Source organism: Gymnogyps californianus, chromosome 6 (genome assembly GCF_018139145.2).
Source record: "Gymnogyps californianus isolate 813 chromosome 6, ASM1813914v2, whole genome shotgun sequence".
Lineage (NCBI taxonomy): Eukaryota > Metazoa > Chordata > Aves > Accipitriformes > Cathartidae > Gymnogyps > Gymnogyps californianus.
Window position 1 is genome coordinate 33,517,856 of NC_059476.1, and position 26,140 is coordinate 33,543,995.

At 38.2% G+C, this 26,140-nt stretch overlaps 1 protein-coding gene across 2 annotated transcripts in view; it reads left to right on the top strand.

Annotated features, from left to right (window-relative positions):
- Positions 1 to 26,140, top strand: part of PHYHIPL (phytanoyl-CoA 2-hydroxylase interacting protein like) — a 134,017-nt gene that overhangs the window by 105,579 nt on the left and 2,298 nt on the right. For both annotated transcript variants that reach the window (XM_050898979.1, XM_050898978.1), the window contains exons 2-4: positions 17,270 to 17,466; positions 22,586 to 22,760; positions 23,760 to 23,877. In XM_050898979.1, coding sequence (XP_050754936.1) covers positions 17,270 to 17,466; positions 22,586 to 22,760; positions 23,760 to 23,877 — 490 coding nt within the window. The remainder of the gene's footprint in view (positions 1 to 17,269; positions 17,467 to 22,585; positions 22,761 to 23,759; positions 23,878 to 26,140) is intronic.

Genomic DNA, 26,140 nt, shown 5'->3' on the forward strand with positions numbered 1-26,140 from the left:
ATTGTTTTCACAGAGTGTTCTTGTTTTATTTATGCTTGAATGAACAAGCTGTTTTGCATGGATGTTTTCAAAAACAATGATTACCTATACTGTTTTTATAACCTAACAACAGTTTCTCTGAGCCTTGACAGTTCTAGCTGTTGCGAAAAAGGGGAAACCTTAAAATTAGTTCGGTGTTACACTTTCATTCCTGCAGAATGACAGAAAGGATTATCAGGTTGCACTCTTTCTTAGTTCCAAGTATGGAGTGGCATCTGGAGTTTATTTCTCCAGTACTGTTAAGTCAGACACAGCTGGCAGCTTTAGGAGAAGCATAATTTGAGGAATTCCCATGTTAAGCTTTGTATATCAATGCATTCTTAGGAGAATTCTGCAGTTTGCAATTGTCAGAAGCATCCCATAAATTTATTTCCTGAGCTGGTCCATTGGCTTCAGTAAGACTTTGTGTAAAAACAAATTTGCATTCGTAGCATGGCATGATTAAGATCTTACAACTACTGTATTTTCCTAACTTTTGTTAGGAAAGTGTATTCTATCTTATTTCATACAGATAGGCATCTAATTTGGAATTTCTCTCTTTAAGTTGCAGTTTTGTCTAGATTTCATCTATTTTTAGTTTTGTGCTAGAAATAACATTTTTTAAAAGATTGTTCTCAATTTTTTTGCAGTTCACTTCTATGTGTACTCATAGTTGAAGACATGTGGACTTCAAAATCAGCAGGATAAAAAGATGTTAAAAGGCTCTTTTAATCTTGGCCAGCCATAAGTACTAATATACAAGTATCAGTGGAGTGATTCATGCTGTGTCATTGTCCTTTTGATCCACCTTATGTAAAGTGAAATTATACATGAGTTTATATAAACTAAGGGATAAAATTAAGAACAGAGTGTGCAGCAGATTGTATTTTAATGCTACTAAGGTGCATCTGATGACATAAAGTAAGTATTAGGCACTTACACTTTTATGATGGAATTTATGCTGGTAATTTAATATAAAAGCTCAGTAGTAAACATGTGGCTTTCAGAGTGCTAATGTTTCTGATGAATTTCTAGCCTTTACACTTTCAATGTAATTTCAAGGCATATCTCTAATCACAGGCATTGAAAATCCCCAAGCCTATCTGCTCACTGAATCTATTACATCACAGAGAAGTTCTGTCCCTCTTGTGTGGAACATACTGGAATTTTAGCCAGTGTTACCTGTGCTCTGATGAGACAGCTACCACCTTACCCTTCAGGAAAGGACAGATTTGAGCAGTGAGACTTCACATGCAATTTATTGGGATTGTCTCACCTCTGCCCATGTGTAGAGGTTACTTTCTCTTCACCCCTAGATGCAGGCACCTGAAACTCCAGGTACATTTCTTTGTTTCCTCTGTCTGTGAACTGCTTTGTACCATGCTTTGGAACCTCGACCCATTGAATATGTTGCTTCTGCACTTCACTTTGTCACTCTGTTTAGGTAGCTTGGAGTTCTTAAATCATATTTGATTTACAGGGACCTGAGTATAGCAGCCTTTCTAGAGTATGAGAGTTTAATTTCAAGTTTCATGACACATCAGGTAGCCAGGTGCCCCAGCATGACCTGTGTAGCAGGAACATGTCTGGTACTCTGTGCTTTCTCATAACTGTACAAGTGCAGGGAAGACAGAATGAGGTCCCATATGTGAAAAGTAAAATACTGATTCTTCTCCTTCTATTTTTATATGTTCTGTAATGCTCAGGTGGTTTCTGGGTTGCTTCCTTGCAACCCACCTAGGCTGTCTGGTGAGGCTGTCAGCCCTAATGCAAGCATGCAGTGCCTGAGATGGAAACTCGGTATATCTTAGTGTGCTTGTTATATTTAGTTCATATAGTAAGGAGTGTGAGTTGGAAAGCATTACTTGAGATGCATTGAAATGCTGTAAGTCCGAAAGATGAAAAACGAATCTAAATATGAATTCTTTTCAAGTAACATACCCAAGGGGACTTGCTTGGCTTAGTGAATTTGTAGTAGGTTGTGCAGCTATTCCTTTATAGGTAGTAATTCAATTTTGTCTTACCATGATCATGATTGATCACTTGTTATGATCCAATGACTGTTTGATAGCCTGAATGATAAGACTACAGAAGACTTTGTAACGGAAACTATTTGAAGTATCCAACTGTGTTATGCTTTTTAAAAAAAATAATTCTGGAACTATTGAGGACCATGGCGTTCCAATGGATTTGAATCTAATAGTTCAGAATTGTTATAGGTTTCTTTTAATTACATCAGAACTTCAGTTTGAGTTTTCTCCTCTTCATTAGACAATCTTCATTAGAGAATCTACATAAGAGATCTATTACAAATGCCATCAGGACGGGAAAATGATGAGCTGGAGTCAAGACTTTTAATAAACCCACATAATCTATACGCTATACCATGTCTGAGTGAGGGGTGAATTCTAATGTGGTGAAAACTCTGCTTAAAGATTTCTTTTGATTACAAGATTCATAGCTGTGTCATTTGTGTATTCTAGTATCTGTGAAAAGCTTGAACTCATTGTAGCCTTCCCCTTGATAGGAAGTATTTAATAGAGTCCTCTCTCATTTCTGCATGCTTGCCTACCTTAATGAAATTGGCAGCAACCTAAGTTATCTATGAGCTCTCTACTCTTGTCAGAGGTTCAAAAGTTAGTAACAGTCAACCAATGGCAGACCCACATCCAAAGACCTTGACTATGTTTGGCTGCCCTAGGAAACCAGCTAAAATGAAACAAAACAGAACAACTCCAGCTCCTGCCAAAAAAGGGTCTCAAAACCCCTATATCCTTTATTTGTCAGGGCCTGAGAGAAAGTCTGAAACCTGCATAAAAATTAAATTAAAAAAAATAGTACAAGTTACACAGTAGAATTTCCTGAGCTATTGTGAATAGGTAATACATTTCAAATCACAGTTAAAAAGCACAAACTGGTGTAAAACAGAGCCAAATCCTATTCCTTACAAGAGATCTGTTTGAAAAGCACACAGCAATTACCAGTGCGCTGAAGTAAAGAAATGCTCATTCATGCTGCAGACTGCCAGGGTATCCAGTAAGTTACAAAAGCCCACTCATGCTGAGCACCCTGCTTTCTCAAGAAAAATGCTTAGTAAAATTGTGTTCTCTTGAGTTCTCTCTGCTGCCCTTCAAGTGACGAGTTTTGCCTTTCTCTCTGGGCTTCCCTTTGCTTGAAAGAAAAGTGGGTCTTAAATGAAAATCCTTGTGCAATGAAGGCAGTTGCAGTTTTCAGACAAGCTGGCAGGTCAAATTAAAGCTCATGTGAATACAAGGCTGCCTCTCCTTGCTGGCTTTGAACTCACATGACTTAACTTCATGTAGAGGACATATTTTTTGGTTTTGATTGAGACACAGCTGCAAGAAATGGCACAACTTGTTGCCAGCCAAATGAGAATGAGGTAAACAAGTATGAGCGTGAGGTTCATAGTAATAAACTAAAATGAAAGTGTTTGTCTCTCTCTTTTGTTTAGTGGCATGTGAAAGCACAAATCATGAAAGGCCACTCACTTCTCTAATATACAGTTAATATTAAAAGCAGTCAAAGATTAAGGCCAATGCTTTGCCCTCAGTTACACTGTGTTAGATGAAGAGCGTTGGAGCAATTAGGCCAGTGACCCAGAGCAGTGTAACTTGGATCGGAATCTGGCCCCAGGCAACTTGTCCAGGGTCATACAGTCAGTGCCTTCATCTATGAGATCTGTTTTCTTTCGTTGTTAGTCTTGGAGACCTAGGCAGTTCCACAGTCTCAGAGGCAGCTGTACTTGTTTATTCATCAGAAGAGAAAAACCTCATGCCATAAGAAACTCCAGATCCCTTCCTGCTCCAAAATCTGCCCCTTTAGTAATCAACAGTGCGGGAGACTGCTGAAAAATGTCACTCCCTGTTTTCCAGCAAAACAGTACTGAGATAGCATCCTTCCAAAAATATACCACAAAATGGGTCTGAGTGCAGTCTGAAGTATGGTCAGAATTTCATAAGCATGCATAGATACCTGACAATGCAGGTTTCTCCTGCTAAATGAATAAAGTACATGTGATAAATTGATCCGCTTTTATAGTAGTGTTTTTGATGTAGTTACTTGCTTTCAAAATCTGGAATTCCATATAATGGAAGGTATGCATCATACGCAAATTCTAGTATATGTAAGTGGCTGTAAAGTTCATTTTAATTTTTAAATGACATTTAAATTAAGTTAGAAGATGGTTTAGAGCCTTTTACATCCCTTATTACCTTATTTCCCTTTCAGCAGCTGAGAAATGCTCATTTTAATTAAAATTTGTTTTTAAAATGCATCTTGTAGTCAACACATGCTGAGAAGAGCCACTTACCACCCATGTACTGTAAGCTTGCTGTGCTGAACAAAGTGGGAGCATTACTTTAATTAGTAGTAAATACTGTGGAGGCTTAGTGTTTGCGGTCTACTATAATGTCCTGTTTGATTTCAAGAAGGTAGAATTGCACTAGCCTAGCTCTGATGGTCAGAAGCATGAAAACCAATGGTGTGCCAGTAGGAGTTGTAGTGCAGCTGTAGCTATTTTTGCCACACTGCAATTCTCATTCCATAGAAGGTTGCAGAGAAGCTTGTTTAGCTTCAACGTGACAAGGTACAGTAAAAAATAAAACCGCGTCTTTAGTATAAGCAGTCTAAGAGAACTTTAGTGGGAACAGTATATCGGTATAAATCTTTTTGCATATATGAGTCAGCAGACAGGGTGAGGAGCAAGATGCTGATGTTTGGTGGTGGTATTTGCACTCTGTCTCAGCTTATCTGGCCAATTCAGTTTACTTGGTTTTGATATTCATGGGTCATAAAAGGAGATCCCACCACTTCTCCTCAGCTCTCTACCACAAAGATTTGGTCAGTCCTTAGAGCATGGTAGGATCGGTAGATCTGCATGTCTTAGATAAGGGGAAAAGCAGGCATGATGGCATGTCAATCTTCTGGGTTAGGTGTTTTCTTAGTGTCTTACAGTTTTCCCAGTCCGTAGTGAAGAAATGTGTACCTACCTGATTATTCACAGCCTTCCAGTTGCATATTTTTATCTGATAATGAAATTCCTCATTTTTCATAATTTCCTCATATATTTTTGACACAGTGAAAACTAAATTTTGTGTGCACGTGTGTGTTTAGCTTAGCATTTTACTGAGTTAATGCTCCTCAACTTACGTGTAATAAAAATGCGAAAAGGAAAGAGGAAAAATTGGGTGATAGTGGCCCAGCCGTGTGGAACACCAAGTACTTTATAGAAGCATAGAAGCATCCAGTTTTCGTAAAAATTTTCATCCAAAAAATATCCATAAGGAGTAAGGGAAACTCTAAAAAGGTGTAGTTGTATCAACAGGGACTTGCATCTATTTCCATTTTAGTACTCAGTCCATCAGAAAGCCTAGGTTTTTGGCTGCTGTTGCCATTCTGAAAATGTGGTTTAGTTTTGAATGAGTAAAGTATAAATGCTAAATACTTCCAAGACATCAGGATACCCAATAAGAATTTAGTCTTAGTGAAAGAATAAGGTCAGCCTTGCCATATTAGCCATTGATCAGATTATCAGTCAGGTTTTGTCTTATGCTTTGGGTTTGTGAAACTCATGTGCCTCCACAATTCACTTTCAGTCATAGGTATGCATTGTTAGATATTTGCAGTCAAGTCTTCAGAAGATCTCAAGTAACTCAGCTTAAATCCCGTTGATTTTTCAGTCTTTTAAATCATTTAGGTACTTCTGAAGATGTTACCAAATGTTACTTAAATTTTTGCTTCACGTAAGGATGGGTCAAAAATCAAAGGAAGAATTGGCACTGGATTGAAACAATTGGCTGATAACAACAGAGGACAACTCACAGTGCTATATCTGAATTTTTTTTATGGTAATAACAAAGGAGGAAATAATTATTTTGATAAATTAGTTTAATGATGCAATTGAATACGTTATTTATTTTTAATTAAAATTAATTAAATTACAGTTATTAAATAATTTAGCTATAATTGCAATTAAGCAAGATATAAATTCATCCACATTCAAGCTTAAATAGTCCTGAGATGTTTGATCCTATTAGTGCTTTCAGAAGAAGTATTGTGGGGATAAGTGAAAAACTCTGAAGTATTTGACACAGAAATTCAGATAAATTATTCTTGAAAAGTTTATCCCTTTTAAAGTATCAGTCCAGAGGATATTTCTGAGTCAGAGAGGTATAGATTTGTTTGCTATGGGAGTTCAGAAATTGGCTGCAGTGTAATACTTACTTTTTTCCCCCCATGTTCTTTTTCTTGTTTCTCTTTGGCAGGAATCTTGCAAATTATCAGAGGTTGCTATTGCATCATGAGAATCATGAGAATTGACGAATGTAATTTAGGAAATAATTACAAAGGGTAACTTCAGCTAGCTCTTAACTTCTGTGACCTCCCTCTCTACTCTCTGAAAAGAATTAGACTTCTCCAGGGCAAAGTTAAATGTGAGAGCTAACTGTAGGTACTTAGATCACCCAATTTAGGAAACTGCCTTTCTTCACTGAATGGAAAGTGAGCCTGAGGAGACTCACTGCCCAAGGCTGATGTTGGTCTTCATTAGTATTTTCTTCTTTCTTAGCATAGTAAGACTGTTAGTGGTTTCCACAGTAGTACATCATATCAGTATTGCACATGAACATTGTTGCAAGTCATATGTATAAAATCTTTTGGACAACCTTTGCTTTTGAATTAGAGGATGCATCTTTTGTATAAATTTTTTTCCAGGTATAATTCCAAAGACATCTGCAGTCTTATCGCAGCAGTGAATGTTGTTCCTGCTTTTTGCTTGTTACTGTATCTACTGTCATTTTTAAGAAGCAAAGAATTGAGTTTTATTATCTTTAACTTTGAAGGAGTACATATGGCCCAACAAATCCACTCTTGAGAATTTTGTATCTAAGCCAAAATTATATTCCACAGAAATGTTATAATGGGACTATTTGATTTCTGCTTACTAATTATTGTAACCTTCTCTGTACAGATACACTTAATTTCCTGTTGAACTTAATGTTGCATTCAGTGTCCACTGAGAGAATGCTTGAGCTGTAAACCAAAGCCCTACAGTTCTGATGGCATAATCATATTCCAAAATATACCAGTGTAACTCTTTATTTGCTACTACTAGCTGTCAGGTTTGCCACGCTTGCATTGTGTATTCCCATTTGTGTTAGTGGAGAAAACACTTATATACGTTCGAGGACACTGAGCCCCTGAAGTCCTATCTGCACAAGATCTCAAAATACATGATAGTCAAGTGCTTTTGCTAAGGGCAAATGAGCATCTCAGTTGAGTTAGTATTCAAGCAAATGGCAAAACTTCAAGACTGTGCTGAATGCTTTTCTTTCATTATGCACTGTCCTTCAGTTCCTGTACTACACCCCCTGTCAGGTAGCAACTGAGTCTCTAAGCCATCTTCGTGGAACGAGAGGCTGCTTGCAGAAAAAGGTTTCAGTCCTGTAGTTGACAGCAGGCAGTGAGAAACGAGGCTTGGGAGAGAGCGGAGCGCTGCTTGGTTAGAACTAAGAGCCTGCACATTTGTTGCTGTCAGTGGCAGGATTGAGATATTGGGCTGCTCCTGATTTGAATCATGGGACCACTTGTAGAGTGCATTTGTTCTCTGTGTGAGATGGAGGAAGAATTGAGTCCTTTGTAAGAGGCTGAGAGAAATTGTTTAATACAGAAACTAGACAATCTGGAGATTGCTCAGTGCTTTATGTAGGCACAATTTTGGGGTAGCCTCTCTGCTGAAGAAGACGGCTGTACTAAAGGCACAATTGTGCTCGCAAAGTCTAGTTGTGTTCTCTTTGTTTTGCAACGTGGAATATTCTTGCTGAAGTCAATGGTGTAGATTAGTAGGAAACAGCTAAATTAAGCCTTGAGTTAAAACCAAGTAACAAGAGAATCTGAATATGAACATTTAAAAAACACTCGGTAAATGTAGATATACATATTTTAGTTATAAATAAGTAATGCTTTATTTTCAAAACTATTTTTTAAAATTTTGGACAGAGTGCACATTATCTTACTAGAAAATGCACAACAGTAGTATCCGAGATGGGGAGGAAATGAGAAGATTTAGAGGGGTTTATCCCTCTAACAGGATTTATAGAGTCAGGCATTCTCTCTAATGTAGGAATTGGTTTTACAAGGATACTTATTTAGAAAATATTCTTAAATATGTTTATATAAATATAAAAATCTATATTGGCAGTTAGTTTACCAGGATTCTGGGTGAGAGGAGAAAGAGACATTTAAGAGTCTGAGACTATTCACTCATTTTGTGTACATGAAAAGAAGCACAAATAAAGCGTAAGTGTTACTTATGTGGTTATGAATAGCAAATTGAACTTTGAAATAGAATAGCTGTCCTGGAGAAGTGCCACTTACATGGCCTAACAAATAAAAACCTTGATTTGATAATGTTATACATGTTATTGTATTTGTATTTCCTCTGTGTGATTTCATTGTCTCTCTTGAACAAGGTGTTGCAGTGAACACTGAAATTCTTAATATTCAGGTTAATTATTTGCTCAATAGGGACATATTGTCCTGGTCCTGTAAAACAAAATTATATAGCTAGCAGTTGGACAGGGACCCATTCATTCCCAGAGCTCAGGAGAAAAAAAATATGAGTGTATTTTTGCTTAGTTAAATTTAAATTATGCAGCTAATATGTAATTTCCTGGCATTTTCCTGTCATTTTTGATGGTTATACAGAAAGAAGAATTCTCCCTCCTATTGAATTATTGAGGAAATAAAATACCTCCACAGTAAGTTGGAGAATTCAGTCTGAATTGTAGCACTGAAATATTGTCAGTCTATCAGTTTTCTAGAATTACAAACTTAATATTTTACCTTTATAGAGCTGATATATAACCAATCAGCTGAATTATCAAGACAAGGAAAGGTAGAAATTTTTCTGTTTCAGAAGGTGTAGAGATATGTCTGTTCATTTTATGGGAGTTACTGTTTCTAAATGAGTTGTTTCCAGTTGTTAGTATCAGTATCTAGTAAGAGGATTTCTTATGTCGTGGTACCTAGGTGCGCTTTATGAACCTGATCCCCTCTCATCAAACATTTCTACTTCAAAAAGTCATAGCTAATGTCGCTCATTGTATTGAAAATGTTAACTTGAGAAAAACACTTTCTGTTTTCCCTAATGGATGTATTTTAAGATCTGAAAAAGGCGACGTTTTAAAAAAATGTGACTTGTATTATAAGATTTTGTCTGGCTCTTGGTGTGTTTATTACATGTGCTATTGGTATATGTGTATAATGTAAACGTGATCTTTCGGGGTCTCAAAAATTGCTTTACCTTATAGTTTATTCCTCTATTCCTCTCATCCTCATCTACTTATCTTTTGATTTTCAGGTGTCTTCCCAGAATGTATTAAGGATCCAGCATTAGCTTTTAATTTTGTGTGATGTGGGTACCATCTCACCTTGCTTGTTTTCTGGCTCAGAAGCCTTAGTCACATTTCCCTTATCAAATTCCTAGGTTTTCATGGAGCTGACACTTCACAGAAGTAACTGCAGGGGTTAATATCTTGTGTGTCTTTCTAAAGACAGTACAGTGCAGCACTTAGTGCACTATCTTCTGCATGACAGCAGCCCAGATAAACCCCAAACTACGTGAACCAGATGAGTGAAATTACGTCAGTGTAGGAGAATATTGTGGTGACACAGAAGTGACATGATGACTATTCCACTAGCTTTCCTCCCAGTTGCTGGTTGTGAGATATCACCGGGGCTTCCTTGTGCTTTTGGCATTCCCAGTTAGTTCAGTAGCTTCCGGGTGTCTTACCTGCCATAAAAAATAGCAGCAACCTAGAGGCTGCTTTGAGTTGCTTTAGCACAGACAGCCACAGTTTGGATGAACGGAACAATTACCACTGAATCTAGGCTTTCTTTTGTGTAGCAAACTTTCAATCCTGGGCCACAGGTCAGTGTTGGAGGTGGAAGTTCTTCAGGAGCTTGGCATGTTACGTAGGCTTAGTTTTCTTTATTGTCTGTATAGTCCCCCTAAAATACGTGTTTTGTATCACCTAGTTTTCCATTGTCTTTTTTTTTCCCCATCACAAAGCCATTTTTCACCATACAAATGTCAAAAGATGTCATTTTTTGAGTGTGTCTTGAACTGTTTTCTTCTTTGCTGCTGCTAGAGGTAAATTCAGAGAACAGCCAGTCTTCAGATAGAATTTGAGTAGGACCTGTTATTTACTTTGCTGTTCATCTACTAAGTTTTAAATGAGCCTTAAATGAGTGCCTTGACTTTAAGAAGTAGTGACATTTCCGTATTTTCAATTAAATTCTTTGGAAATTATTAGATTCCATGACTTTTAACACTACATTTATTTGAAATCTCTAAATACGTGCATGTCTTCTGGAAAATTAAACTGAGTTTTTGAACAGAAGTTTTTTGCAAATCATTGTGAAATTAAAGTTTAAGAAACTGCTGTCCTCAAGTACTTAGCTGTCACCTCCTCAGCTGAGAATGTGGTAGCTAGACTGGTGAGTTCTTAGGATGTTTCAGTGTAACTTACAGCTGGAAAAGACAGGGTTGTAACTGGAAATAGCCATCACTAACAAGCATTCCACTGTTTGTGTTGTATTGTGCTTTTAATCTAGACCATATTAAATGCAAAGCGTTTCATCCTCAGATAAAGAAACTTCATAATAGCAACCATTTCAGATGCAAGGACAAGCATGAGATTTACAAAGTACAAATTGACAGCCCAAAATGCCTTAATGTTTTTTACAAATCCTTTGGGAACATGTTTTCAAAGATCCATGGCAATGATGTTGGCAGCTTAGGAGAGGCATAATAGTGATTTTTGAATGTCTGCTCCAAAAGCATCAGAAGTCCATGTTTCCCACAACATGACTTTAAAGACATTGAAGACTTATTCCTGAGTACAAAGAAACGTAGAACCAGATGATTTGTCTTTGTCCGTACAACTGGAGATTTTCCAGTGTGATGCCAAAAGAGGCAAATCTATACATGTTGAGGGGGGTTCATAACGGGTTTAAATTAAAATGTAAGTTACACTTCATTAAGCTGATGTAATTTGCATCTTGAGGGACAGAAGGACAAAGCCTTAGCAGGAAACACAGTCGACGAGATTTTAAAGTAACGCAAGGAAAAGCCATTTTATTGCTTTCTTCTCTCTTCTGTTGGTTGTTTTCCTGGCATGTTTTGGCTCTGTGATATAAAGTGCATTTACATCACTTCAGTGGTTTAACTTTCCACCACTACTTAGGACAGCTCTGAATTTGGTTGAGTGATAGTTCAAACAGACACACCCCACCCCACCCCCCTTTATTCCAAATTCTGTTCAGATAGTTACATTTTTTCCATGTGTAAAATGAATAAATAATTTTTGTCTGGATGTTGGACAGATACCTCAATTGGTTGAATCTAAACCCCATGAAGGGGAAACAGCAATCTGAAAAGCCTTCTTATATTACTTTGATGGTCATTCCCCCTAGTATCCAAGTCTAAATTGCAGATAAATAGGAATATTTTACAGCTGTATTTTGTCATCCATGATTACTGAAGGATATTTTCACGGCTCCAGCAGAGAAAAGGATTTCACCCGGCCCTGCCTTCTTTTAATTTCTCCAGATTTAATAGACATCATTGCAGTTGAATGAATATTTCATGAGTTTACTTCACACTGAGTACAAGCAATCACACTCATGATGGCGGTAATATTTGTAGTTTTTTCCCTGTTTGATGGATGGCTATTATGTCATTGTATTCAGTCATTTGCAGGTTCTGTTTTCTGTGAATTTGTTTCTTGACTGCTGGATAATTTTTCATGCTTGCATAGTGCAGCAAGCTACATAGTTAATGTTGTGAAAGGTGGCACATTAGTGTTACGGGAAAGAGAGAGTGATCTGATTGCTGAATACAAATCGCGTGAGTTCTGAATACTTAGGAGTTCTACTGCAAAGTGTCTGGTATACAACCTTTCAGCATGAACCTGTCTTTTTAATGTTTCCAAATGATGAATTACATTCAAACTATGGGAAACACAGATGTATGTATAGGGATTCTATATCTCCATTAAATGTATATCATACTGCTTCAGTTAATTTTTTTTCCATTGTTAATGCTTAATAGCAGGAGTGTATTTGCCAAGATAATATCAGAGTCAAAACTTCTATAAGCAAGGTCACAGGAACCCAGAAATGTATTGTTTTATTGGTCTAGTTTCATGAAACTCACTTCTGTGAGCTGTAAGTATGCTTAGAGGGTGGATTACAAATTAGCCCTTTCAGGATTTCTTTTGTGGATAACATAAACAGTTTGTCTGTGAAATGAAAAATCAGTAGGCACGTACTCCCTTGCCCTGCTGTGAAGGTCTGCATTTTTAGAACTAAGGAAAAAAAATGATCAAGTATTCTAAAATTATGAAAATTCCGTGATTGTGAATGCTCAGTAACTACCAATCAGAGGTTGCGTTAAGGTTCTTTTCCACCATCCTTCCACTGCTGCAGATGTAGTGGTTCAGCTTGTTTTGAGTGACGAGGCAAATTAAAAAAAAAAAACATCCTTTTCCAAATCTTTTCAGCATGGACTTACCAATTTCCAAGTCTTATCATTTGTCTCCAATAGTGACAGATGAAAGCCGTGAATGTTCAGTGGGAATTTTCTGCCTTTTTTTTCCCCATTCAGAGATAATTTATGTAAGTAGAAGATATAATGAGGATACTAAATTAAGTGTGTCTATGTGTATATAAATAAAATTCGTTTGTTACCCATTTGCCAGCATTTTGGCTCAGCTGCGGCAGTGAGTATCATAACTGCTTTAAAATTGATTAGACAATTTAACTTGAAATTTAACTCTGGATATGGCAGAGAGAGATAAGCCTGTGAATAGGAGCATAAAACATTAATCTTGCAGTTCTCCAGCTGATCTCAGTAAAGCTGACACGTTGTATTTATTCTTTGGCTTTGAAGAAATTTGAAGTCTTATCCTTCCAGTGTGACCTATGCACACATGAGTGGTCTTTGACTTCTTATTATTCGGGTCAAGAATCACTGGGCCCTTTGGCTTGTTCTAAGTGTGAACTGTTTTTTTGTTAAAACAGAGGTGTTTCTGCAGCACATAGGGATGACATGCCTAGTTTTTTTGGCAGGGGATACCAGGTTTGTTTGACTAGTAGCTCTTCTATAAATTTCTGCCTAAAAGAGACCTGAAAGCAGTGTTTCTATCCAGTCCCGCAGTGGCTTCCAGTGTTGAAGCAACATGAATGTGCAAAATGAAGTAGACATTTTAATTGGAAGCTGATCTGTTTTAATTTGGTATGAAACTGTTCAGAGCAGTATTTCCTATGCTACTTTCATTGTCAATTTTTGTCTGTATTGTGATGCTTCATCAAAGAAAGATCAGCTTAGCCTCAGTGAAGCGGCAAAGCGACTAACATGAAAGCAGCCAGTTCTAAGGCCTTCTCCACCTGTTTTCACATCCATAACAGTAGTAACTTCCTTTCAGCTGGAGTTTTGGAGTGCTTTAGGGCAACTATATGCTGGTTTTGAGTAAGTTCAGCTGCTATTTCTGCTTTTAGTAGACACCTTATTTCCTGATGTTGATCTATTCTTTAAATTGATCCTGGTATAAAGAAGAAGTGGCTTGAAGGGGACATGCTTTCCAGTATGAAAACCAATTGAAAATATTCACCAAAGCACAAGTGGAAAAAAGGCAAGGTACAAATGTGTTACCTTTTTAGTCAGTTATATCTGTCAGTTTTTGATCCCCATGACACCTATGTTTCACTTACCCACACGCCTGAAGTCTCCGGTTTTAACTAGCAGGTAGGCCGCTAAGCAGTCTTTTGTAGCAGCCAGCATTTTTGAGTGCTTTGGTTGACAATATTATCAGACTCTAGTTGAACCCCCACTTTAACAGCAGATAGTAGTATTTTCTTAAACACCTGACTTCCAAGTTTAGCTCAAAGTTACCCTTCTGCTATTGAAAATTCTGCCCATTCTTACTATTTTGTCTTATAATTATATAACTATGTATTATAGTAGTTGTAATGCTTTTATAATATTGATAAACTCTAATGGAAATATTCCACATTATGTAGTTGTTATAAATGGTGTATGTACATTACCAGACTGGATAGGATATTCTTACTCTCCTTCTGTGCTATCCTGTCATCTTCATTTCTTTCTAGTTAATTATGGTGCAGTGATGTCAGGCACTGTATCTCAACATTTTTATGTCATATTCCAGTACGTCTCAGGACAGAATGCTGTTCCTAACATTGAAAAACACTAGGTTTTGCAGGACCCAGATTCTGAGTTAAAGCTTATGCTTCACAAGAGAATGCTTCTTCAAAATTTCTTGGTGGTCTGAATGCTAGAGTGTCTGCTATGTGGGCAAAGCTGGTCACCTGCGCGTTTGGTTCCTCGGATCAGTCAAATCTAAGAGACCAAGAGCATGCTTTTCATGCTCTGTCCTTTTTTACCTTGTTCCCATGCAATGGCACACTGATTGCTATTCCAAAGTCACCATTTAGCAATACTCACTGAATCATCCTCCTCCTTATTAATACTATGTATCATTATCAGGTTCCTATTACTGCCTGTCAACTCAATGAATTATGACATTCAGGACTACACAAATATGTATCAAAATACAAGTATGTATTACAAATATCACAGATACTTCATATTTTAAATAGAGGGGAAACTGGAATATTGCTTGCTGGTGATCATTGTGAGGTATTTTACTTTCTTATTTCATATTCTGTTTGTATTCTGTTTGTATTTCAAAATCTGTAAAATGATTTTTTTTTTTCTACTTTCAAAGAGCTTTAAAGATTTCAGAAAAGTGTTTATTTTGCATTTTGTTCCGTCACAAAAAAAGGATAGCTTAGCACTTAGTAATGCAAGTGATTTCTTTTTCTCAGACTTATGTTAAAATGTTGCCAAAAATTACCTGGAGATTTTCTGCTAGACATTTATTTAAACTATTCACTTCTTAAGCAAAGAAATTAAAAGGATCAGGAGCACAGACATCTAAAGATGTATGCCAGACATTCATTCCAAGAATTGTACAGAAAACAATACCCATTTACAGAAGCACTTTTGCTCTTTGTCATCGATGTGCTCCAAAATCTTTTTTCATCTCTGTTACTTTTTGTCAGTGGTCATTACTGCTTTGCACGTCTCCTGAAGCTTAAACCACCTTGGCTGTTTGTAACGTGGCTAAGGCCCATAGGTACGGAGTATAGAAGCTCACTTTTGAAGCAAAGAATTTGCACGTTAACGTGTTGTGGATATATATGGCTTGGATTTCCTGACTGCATGTCTGTTCAGGTCTTTATTCCATTACTCAGTGTGCTGGGCTCCAAGTCCGTCCAGCTCTCCAGGAGGTCTGAGAACCTCAGCAGCAGCATCGCTGCATCTTCTGCTTAAACACAGAGCCTCACTCCTGGAAGAGCGATCATATGTAGCCTTTTCATTGTACCTGGTAGAGCTTTCAGTCATTTTTCAAATACAAAATGCTTACAAAAGAAACCAAGGCCATTTTCTCCCTGCTGGCTTTCTGAAATCTCATGTTGGGAAAAGCACTTACCATGTATTTCATATGAACAGAAAGCTTTCAATAATGACTGGTATTTCTGAGTCTATTGCAGCCAGTGCAGCTGTTGAAAATGTCATTGTGGATGGCACAAATAGGGTAGGATTTTGAGCAAGACCATGCACCATCTGACTTTGATATTAGTTGAAAAGGAAAAAAAAAAAAAGCAATAGGACGTTTGAAGAATAGACAACCTGTTGGATGTAAATGCATAAAATGGAACAAAAATAGAAAAGTGTTATTATTGGTTCTTGAAATCATCAGTAAAATTACTTTATTCAGAATACTAGCTGGAAATCTATGGATTTCGCAGACTCTGTGATTGAATTTCACATATCCATGTGGAGAATTTTGAACAATCAGGCCAACCTTAATATTCCTGCATTGAGGTGTTGGTATAATTCTTTGAAAGCATATGTTGAGAGGTTGAAATGTCCCTAGTGTTTTCCAAGTCAAATTTTTATTATTATTATTACTGACTAGGCTCACCTTCTGTGTCCAGTTTTTTATCAGTTCTGATGGAGGTATAAATACTATCTCTTTCTATAATTAGATGTGACTACAAATAATTCTGACAGTGTGTTGCCTCACATCTCTGCGTGGGCTTCCTGTCTTCCTCATCTGGACAGAATTTGGGAGCTTCCCTCTCTTTCTTACACAGACATTAGCCTTGTTTTTCTCCCTTGTTTCTTTCTATTCTTATCTAGGTTTGATTTTTATTTTTTTATGCTCTGTTTCTTTACTCCTTCTCTTACATCATCTTCTCTATTTTTTTCCTTTTTACCCACTCATTTTTCTCATCTTTCCGCTTTTTTTTATTGTTTGTTCGCTTCTGACTTATGTGGTCCAAGATCACCTAATGTTTCTGAGTTTTAATGTTCACGGAATGCTCTACTACAAGGTTGCCTTGGGAACTAAGGGAAGACCTAATTTTAGGACCTGTGATGCTTCTTGGGGTCAATGGTCATTTGTTCATCTACCATATGCACTTAGAGAAATTAGAAAAAAATTCCCAAGAAAACTGCAGGGTCTCAACTGGGCAAATAGAATAGAGAGAATAAAGACGAAAAAATGAAATTGGTGTGTATGTCCCTTTTACTGTGGCTCAACAAAATGGTCACTGTTAATTGTTTCATTGTGAAGGAGATGGTGTTTTATGTATGTGTATACATATGTGTATATACATACACCATCTATAAACCTTGAAGAGATTGGTTTTACTTTGTGCTTGAAAAATAGGTTTAGGATGAATATGATTTCTATTTGTGTTTATTTCACTGACACAGGTAGGGCTAGGGCCATTATGTTAACTGTGGACGTTGCTGGCATCTTAACTAAACATTGTAGCACCGGACAGCTTCAGATGTTTCTTATTCTCCAACTGCAACTGCACACAGTTGTGATACTAGCCAGTCTATGCAGCCTGCTTACATGTTATTAGTGCTTATTCACGTGAGGAATTTAATCCCTTTCCGATATTGCCCATCACTGGCGTTGAGACTTGCATAATAGTACCTCATAGTTGCTTCTGAGAGCACCTATGAGACTTTGTGAAAGGCTGTTCAGAGATGTGATTGTATTGGAGCACAGAAAACAGATATCTAATAAGTCTTTAACTGAAGGAATCATGCTTATTTTTTATGCAGGGAATAAATCACAAGATAGTGGGATTGCAGAGATGGAGGAACTTCCAGTCCCACACAACATCAAAATAAGTAACATCACATGTGATTCCTTCAAGATTTCTTGGGACATGGATTCTAAATCCAAGGACCGCATTACTCATTACTTCATCGATCTCAACAAGAAAGAAAACAAGAATTCGAACAAATTTAAACACAAGGTAATTTTCATTTAAAAATCAAGGTGGAAATACTTGATTTTAAATAGATGAATCTCAGTGTTTTATTAACCTTTCAAAGCCAGACCATGGGAAACAGGTATTGGACATCCAGTAAAGGTGGGGTTTGATTAATCTGATTGACTTTTTTTTTCACTCAGAATACCTTCTCTGTCTCTAGCCTATGTGTGTGTACACACAAGTACATTTGTTTCATAGAGAACTGAACATTACCTTTTCTATTTCATTTGAAAACGGTTTTGGAACCTGTACAATATATTGCAAGACAGATGTTTTTATTCCTGACTGGTTCTTAATCATTATTTAAACAATTTGTGTATTCTGTGCCTGTCCTTGTTCAGTGACAGGCTCATGAGAGCAACACATGTCATTTCAACAGAAGAGTCACAAATTCTAATGCACTTCTAGGAAGGCTTCCAGCAATTTTAGTTTGCAGCATTCAGCACTGTGACCTGAATATTCATCTGGCCTCTTTCCTCAAGCCACTGATGCAGGGGTATTTTGAATGCATTGCAAAATCTGTACTTATCAAATCCAGCAGAATTTGCTTTGACCTCAGAGAAGTTGAAATACTGAGATGTCTAGAGAAACATGGAATAAGATAGAAGATTAAACAACACAATCATCTGCAAATTTAAAAACAATGTTGGCAATTTCTCTAAAAGATAAGGTTTGCCAAGGCACAAATAACCATCCAGACAAATATGAAAACTCTAATTCTATCAACACCTAAATTGCTATTGGTTTGTAAGTCAGTGGGATAACCAGGAAATATTTCCACTAATTTCTCTGAGTCTTTTTATTGTAAAAGTATTTTTCCTGTGACTTCTGTTAATAGCAGGTGTATTATTTTCACGTTTCCTCATTTGACTTTTTTTTTTTTTAATGGAATGGTTAGAAGTAACATATGCATTAAGTGAATTAAGTGCATTATGAAAAATCACTTACTACTGCTTGAAATCGAGAATTTTACATGTTTGGCCAAGATGTTGCAGTTGCTAGGAACCAGCGTGCGAAGCACTACCAAATTTAATATTATAATAGCTATTTATTATGACCCATTTTTAATTGTAACAGCAAATAAAGTAGGGTATGTTTGGTTTTTTTCTTACTGTTACTACTTTTGGACTAACATCCTTTGAATTTGAATTCCCATTTTATACTGCAGGAATAAATATACCTTCTAATATAAATGCTTACTGGGATGGATTCTTTTTAATTTCTTTCATTTTATTAATCTACATGTTTTTTCATTTATGTGCAAACTGGTGTAAAGTTGTAAAATTTGTTTTTGTAGAAGGTAGAGCCACGCTAGCAGATCAAACACTATATACACTTCAAAATCTGTATCACGGTGATGAGACTAGTGTTAAAATGGAGAGGGGAAAAAAGGGATATTGGTAGGGTAATAAAGATAAGCCATTAGATTTATTTTGTTTTTCTCAGCAATCCCCTAACTTTTAACTGTGATGAAGTGTTTAGTCAAAGGAGAGAGGTAATTGGTTTTGTAAGAACAAGAGACTAAAGTCTGTCAATTACAATGATGAATAAGTTGGATGTCTTGTCAGAATTAACTTAAAATTTCTTGGTACTAATTGTGTTAGTGACTTGGTAAAGCTTTTTTTGTTTTGTTTGGTTTGGGTTTGTTTGTTTTGGGGGTTTTTTGTTTGTTTTTTTTCCCCCAGCCAGAATGATGGAAACCCAGACAGCAGACAGGGTAGGCAAGAGAACTCCACAGACTGAATAATCTAACAACTATCTGTGCCAGAGCACATATGTGTTTGCTTTCGTGCATCTTTAGTACTAAGTAATTTTTAACACACTTTCTAGAATGAGCTTTTGTTGAGAAATTAAAAATTGCTCAAATTCAAAATTTGCCCTAACACTAGTACGGTTAGAGACAAGCATCCTTCCTCCCTATAACATTAGCTATACATGTTTCACAGCTGAAGCTCAGTGGCAGACCTGCTGGGTAGGGAGCTGATAACCTGGCAGCTGCAGCGCCAGGGACTGAATCCTCCCAGAATCTGGAGGGAAATGAATCAGCCCCCACCCATCCATTGCCTTCGTAACAAAGCTGTTGTTTAAAGATGAAGGATATCACTGCCCCTTCACCTAGCAGAGCTTTTTAGAAAGAAAAGAGTGAGTCCTACCACTTAGTTGTAAAAAAGAGCTCTGGCACTTACCCTCAGGAGTCATCCAGCAGTCAGGCTGTGGAAGGAGACGGGCATCCTCAGGGGAAAAAAATCACCCTTACTTAGCTTACAGGTAGGGTAGATCACTGTCTGCAAGTGCCTGTCTCTCTCACAGGTGATAAACCCAGATGGCCAGCTTAAACTATTTTCTGACTTGTAGAGGGTTAGTGTTAAGTCTCAGTTTGCTCACATGGCTGTGAGCAAGTGACTTGGGATATAGACTTAACCTGATAGATCGATAGATAGATGCTGTACCTCAGGAAAGGGGGCTGTTTGTTTCCTTGTGTACCCAGGAGAGCATACACGAATGATTCATCCTTTCAATACTTTTTCTGTTGGCAAATATATAAAGTATATTCAGCATATTTAGGGTGCATATAGCTTTATTGTTTATGACTATTGTCATCGTATCTGTGAAGGAGGAGGTTTGTATTGGTAGTAGTATGTAAAGACTAGAATTCTAGTAAGACTTTGTCTTTTTCTCTATGCAATTTGCATACCTTCCCCCTTTTTTAAGATACAGAAGTATGATTATGCCCATGTAACAGGAAATGAGGCTCAGATATTTAGCGAAACTAGGACTAGAACCTGGGTGTGCTGAGTTCCCACAATGTGTCCTATGAGCAGACCTGGCAAAGGGAAGGATAAGATGAAATGGGAGAAAGCTGAAAATTGAAAGCTGCTTCTTTGGCAGTGAAAAGGGACTGCAAAGCAGGCATCTTTTCCCAAAAAGCAGAGAGGTAGTGTGACTCATACCTTGCTGCCTAGTTATTCAGTGCTTCCAGGTTGTTCTTGGAAATTACTGCCATCTAGGTACCTTTAGAATTGTCTGGTGGGTGCTGGTGGCGGAGCAGCCATCTGCCACTCCAGAATCCTGGCTGTCCTTGAGCTGGCATATAACCCCCTCTGCACTTCTTTGGAGGCTCAGCCAGGAATGAGAGCTGAGCAGAAAAGAGACAAAAGGAAGAAATGGAGAATCCCCAGAGAAATTTCAACGTGAATATTTGAACATTTTTTCCTGAGGTCAGTATAGTGACCTTAAAAAAAAAAAAAAAAGAAAAAAAGAAAAGAAAAAAAGTGTTTGCTTAGAAAAAGAACAACAGATTAGAGTTATGAAAAGCATCATATCTGCCTCTCCTCCCCAGCTGTGCAAGAGATAAAACCCTCTATTTAATGTGGTTTTAGGTAGTCTGCCCCTTTTTTGGTACAGTTAGAAGAGTTTCCTGATACACAGCTGGAAGGTAAGGCTTTGATGTATAAGGGGCTATAAGGCTTTTAATGTTACATGAAAACTGACAAAATTAATGGCGGCAAAAACCGCCACTGGGTTGTGGGCACAGAGACCTGACCCAGGTGGAAGCAGTTTTTACCATAGCCAAAGAGAAGATGACAGGAAGACTAATGATTGTAACTGTAGCAGCTGCTGACTGCATTAGCAGTAGCAAATTCAGTCCAGTGGGATGCGTTGCCATGTAGTTCCAGGGTGGTAGCTTTAAATGTCATTTGGGGTTTCTTTTTTTTTTTCCTTGTAATTTTTCTCTATCTTTTATATATTATTTATTTCAGAGTGCACAACTGAATCCTTTACAGAGAAAATTTTCTCCCGTTATTTGATTTAAACGAGAATTAGCAAAAAAAAAATCATGACAACAAAATCTTACTCTTGATTATCAGTCAATCACATTTCAGTTCTTGTAATATCACAGGCTGCTAATTTTACAGTTTCTTAATACAGAAACCGAAGAATATTTTTTGCTGACAGAAAAACAATTTTAAAAAGGTATTTTTCCATAATAGAAGACAAGCAAAAAAAAAAAAAAATCTTTCAGGTCTTGCTTGCAGATCATGAACAGAAAATGTATCTTTTCTGTTTCTTTTTTCCTTAAGGGACTACTGTGCTAGTATTTATAGGTGGATGACTATGGACTAATATTTGTAGGTGGACAGGTATGGATGTTATCTAAAATGCCCACTTTTCACATGGCAGCCATCTTACTATTCTGTGATTACTGATAAATATTCAAGAGTAAATGCCTCTCTCACTCTATCACAGCTCCTCGAGTACACTGTCCAGAGAATCATTCAACTCTACTGTGAGTCCTTTCACCCACAGTTCTAGCACAAACTGTCCAGTTCTTCAATTTTTTCTTCCCCTTGGTGGTCTGTGCTGCAGTCTTTAGCACTGTAGAAATTAGGTATTTCAACAACAACAAGCAGCTGTTCTTCTTTGTTGCACTATGGTGCAATACACTGGAAGAGCAAAACAGAGTATCTGAAATGGTGACGGGGTGGGAAGCAAGAGGTGCAATGACAGGCACAAATTATCTAGCTGTATGTTTGGCTTGTTCTGGCCCTTCCTGCACATAAGGGTATTTTGATACATGTAAACCACACGCAGTTACTCTGCAACGTGTTTAATGTTCTCTGTTGGGGTTTGGTTTGGGAGATATCAACAGCAATACAGGTGGACTGATTGACGGCAGGAGGACTTTTGTTTGGTTACACTGACTGAAAGAAAACAATGGCAATGAGATCACAAAAAGCTCTTAAGATATCCTTGTGCTCAGTAGCGTGTCTTTCTCTGTTTGCATACTTACACATAAATGGCCCTAGTCTGAATTATATATTTGGGCTATATATAATAGTATCAGTCTATAGTCACTTGGAACCAATAATAAACTGATACATGCAAGTTATCACTGTAGCTCTTAGAGCAGACCTTAGACCATTGTCCTTGGCCACTCTGTTAACTTTGCTGCACCAATGAACTGTGAGAAGTAACTAAGGTTTACACAGAAGAGCCCGGGGTTGGGGATTACGTTGCAAAAACAACGAAGGAAGGGGTGGTGGATTGGTTTGGTTGCACTGCTGACTTGTGTGTTGTTTTGTCTTTTTGTTTCCATCAGGATGTACCCACTAAATTGGTGGCCAAAGCGGTTCCTTTGCCTATGACGGTCCGCGGGCACTGGTTCTTGAGCCCAAGAACAGAATACACAGTAGCAGTGCAGACAGCATCAAAGCAAGTTGATGGTGATTATGTTGTTTCTGAGTGGAGTGAAATCATCGAGTTTTGCACAGCAGGTAATGTTGCTGAGGAAACATGCCTACCACAGGACGTGTGCAATTAACGCTAGCTTTGCTGCCTGAGTGGGTTAGCCATCTACCAGTGCCAGCTAGGCTGGTAGAGTTACAATAATCACACCCGGAAACTGGAATTCTAACTTCAGGCTTTGGATGTGCTCAGGTTTGGCACGTTAATGAGAGGCAGCTGGACTGCCCCTTAGTTCCGCCATAGCTTAGCTGCGCCAAAGTGCTGTGCCTGGCACCACTGCTTGTCCCAGGCTAAGAAAGGAGACTGGTAAACCAAAGTGGAGCAGGGCCACTGTGTGCCTGTTGCTGGCTACTAGCACCTGTGGAGAAAAGACAGTGGCGGCTCCCTAACAGACAGCTTGCTTAAGTCATTCTGCTTCTCTCCCTTGCCTGCATGCTGCAAAGCCTGAGCACCACCAACACCCTGTCTCAGGGATCAGTTTAGCCCATCATTGATTTATAAGTCTCTTCCTTTGGATGTTCATCACCTAGTTCTTGCCTGTGTGAGAGCTGCATGCTGAAGCGAGCTCTCTATGAAGCCCATGTTGGTTGAGATGCCGTTTAGGCTGGGTCCTAAGCAAGCTTTTTTCGTTATGTGAATTGTTATTGGCTCACAACCGGGTATGTTGTAGCAAACAGTTTATCGAATGACATAAGCCAGAGAGGGCAGTTCTCAGCCCCTCTGCAGTCCCAAATACAAGGAACCAGCCCTAACACAGGAAATCCTGAGCTGAAAGTTGCTGTAGGTTTGCAGAGTATTTGTGAGGAGAGGAGTGGGGAGAATCAGACATGCATGTTCCTGCCATTTGTCTGTTGCCACTGTTGGAAACTGGTGCTGGGCTATATAGTTTCTGTATAGCTGCTGCGTGATGTGAGGTATGTTACTGAGGCTCTGTTCCCAACTTTAAGTGTGCGCATCTGTGTAGCTTTTGGAGACTACTGTGGTTTTTCCTGCCCCGCCCATACTAGCAGATTGTCTTTTCTTTCCAGATTATTCAAAAGTTCACCTAACACAGCTATTGGAAAAAGCTGAAGTGATTGCAGGCCGTATGCTTAAACTGTCTGTTTTTTATCGGAATCAGCACAAAGAATACTTTGATTATATCAGGTAAGAAAGGAAACCTATGCAAAATTGTTTGGCAAATTAAGGAAGTAAATGAAAATAAGTAAATGGAGGCAGCTGTGCTAAAGCTAGACCAGAATGTCTGTATGCTTTATTGCCAGTTCAGAAGGGAAAAAATAAAATATTACTCATTTCTTTCACCTTGCTTAACTCAGCACTTCCATTAGGCAATAAAAGTTTGTGTTTTGAAGCAGAAACTGAAGTACTCACAGGGTCTCCAGCCTGATTAAAGTGTTTGTTATCATAACAGAGTGTTTAGTCGCCAAATACTTGTATTGTACTAAGAAATTCAGTGAGATGTCTAATAGTAGGAGTGCACAACTGTGTGCATAGGCATTTGCCTGCATATGAGTTCCATCTCAAATATTTGCTCTCCACGTACCACCACCCCATTTTTATGCCCAAATGTAGTAATTGGGGCTCTGCAATCTGAATGTTAATTTACAGATCATGTGGGAAGGGAGAGGGGATGATGTTTAGACAATTTTACAACACTGTGCTTCAGTTGGAATGAATAAATGGGATAGCTGGAGGTAGGTTCCTTATTCCTGTTGGAGACCCAGTGTGCCTTTGCACACGCAACCGGACGCATCATTACAATAGAAAAGAAGACTTTTCAATAGGAGGAGTCAAAGCTCATGTACTGACTGAGCAGGAGCAGCCACCGTGCAGAGGTAACCTTCCACCATTAGAAGAACATGGATGAGAGGTAAGCAGTGTGTCAACATCTGTTTCAGCACTGTGTCAGAAGGGTGGCAGCACTGACTATGCTTCTTTAATGCGCATTGAGAGATGGGGCTGCTGGTGTGCCACATAATTCTAGTTTTATGTGGGTGTCAGACTAGTACCTGTCTAGAACTGAAAGTGACGAAAAAAAATACTCGAGGGAATCCAACTCCAAAGAGCAGACTCCACCACCCTTGGAAACTTTCCCACTTTGTAGTCATGAGTATCTGCTTGGTTCCAGGAGTGTCTTCAATATTCCGGAGCATGGGGTTTGCTCTTTCCCTGCTGTGTTTTGGAAGAATTCTTTTATTGCACATAGTGACAAAGCTGCAAAACTCAATGGAGGTAGCGAATGAATTGCAGTTGTTGAGGCTCTTTGAGGACCTCGTAAATCTCTGCTGCTATCCTGGACTAGATACCACAGAAAGGAAATGCCTGTGGTGGTCCTGATTCTCATATAGCTTTGTTTGCAGCTCTGTAATCATACTGCACCTGCCTTTTGTGTTCATAGAGCTTTGAAAATCGCCACTGAGGTGCATTTATAGCTGAGGTGCATTTGGCCTTGTTCTGCCCAATGTGACTCTGATTGCACTGTATCTTTTCCCCTCCCTCCCGTTACGTTCTTTCTTGGTTCAATACAAATAGAGATGAATTTGTTTTCCCTTCTGTTAGTGAGTTAAAGAGACAAGAAGCTATGTTTTACCAGGTCAGTATGAAGCTAGGATACCTGTAACTGTCTAATGGTCGCCTTTTCTGATCAGAAATGTACTAATATGGTCACAAGGGCTAGTCCTTCCACAATGCACCCTTCTGAATGTTATGTTAAAAACCCTAACCACATGCTTCCTTTTAGGAAAAATTCCTTGTCATACCATGCCTGCCAATGGCCTCTGTGGTGTCATAACTAGTAAACAAGCTTGGAAAAGCTTATAGAGTCGGTCTAGTAGTATTGGCAAACAAGGAACTGTCACGGTGCTAAAGCAGCAACCCCTAAATGCAGGGTTTGAAGTGTGAGCTTGTAAGTAGTGTTCCTGTCACTCGGCTGGGAGTGCCATAAAGCAGCTCAGATCCCCAGAGTGACCGACCTATAATTAGCCTAATTGGCCACTGGATGTCAGTATCTTGCCACAGAAATGGAACTGCAAGAAGCCTGGCTTTTCAGGTTGCAGAAAAGGTGGTTATTCAAGCTGACTTTTTTTCTGCCTAGTAATTGCTTCAGTCATAAAATATCAATTGTCTCCCCCCACCTCAATCAATGTCTTGTGAAATAGGGCTTGAGACAATAACTACGTAGTAGTTGAATGGCCCAGAAAACTTTTGAAATTAATCTTAGAGTCAAATTAAGATATGCTGCTAAAGAGATTAGAAATAATGAAAAAATCACAGTTGGAGACATTCCTGAGTTGATTTAGAGCTGTTTTGTGTGTATACACTGAGTTTGTGTGCTTTGACTGCTACCTCCCGCTTTAACCAAGTAAAAACCTTCTCTCACACAGCACCATTTTACCTGGAGCTGTTGCAA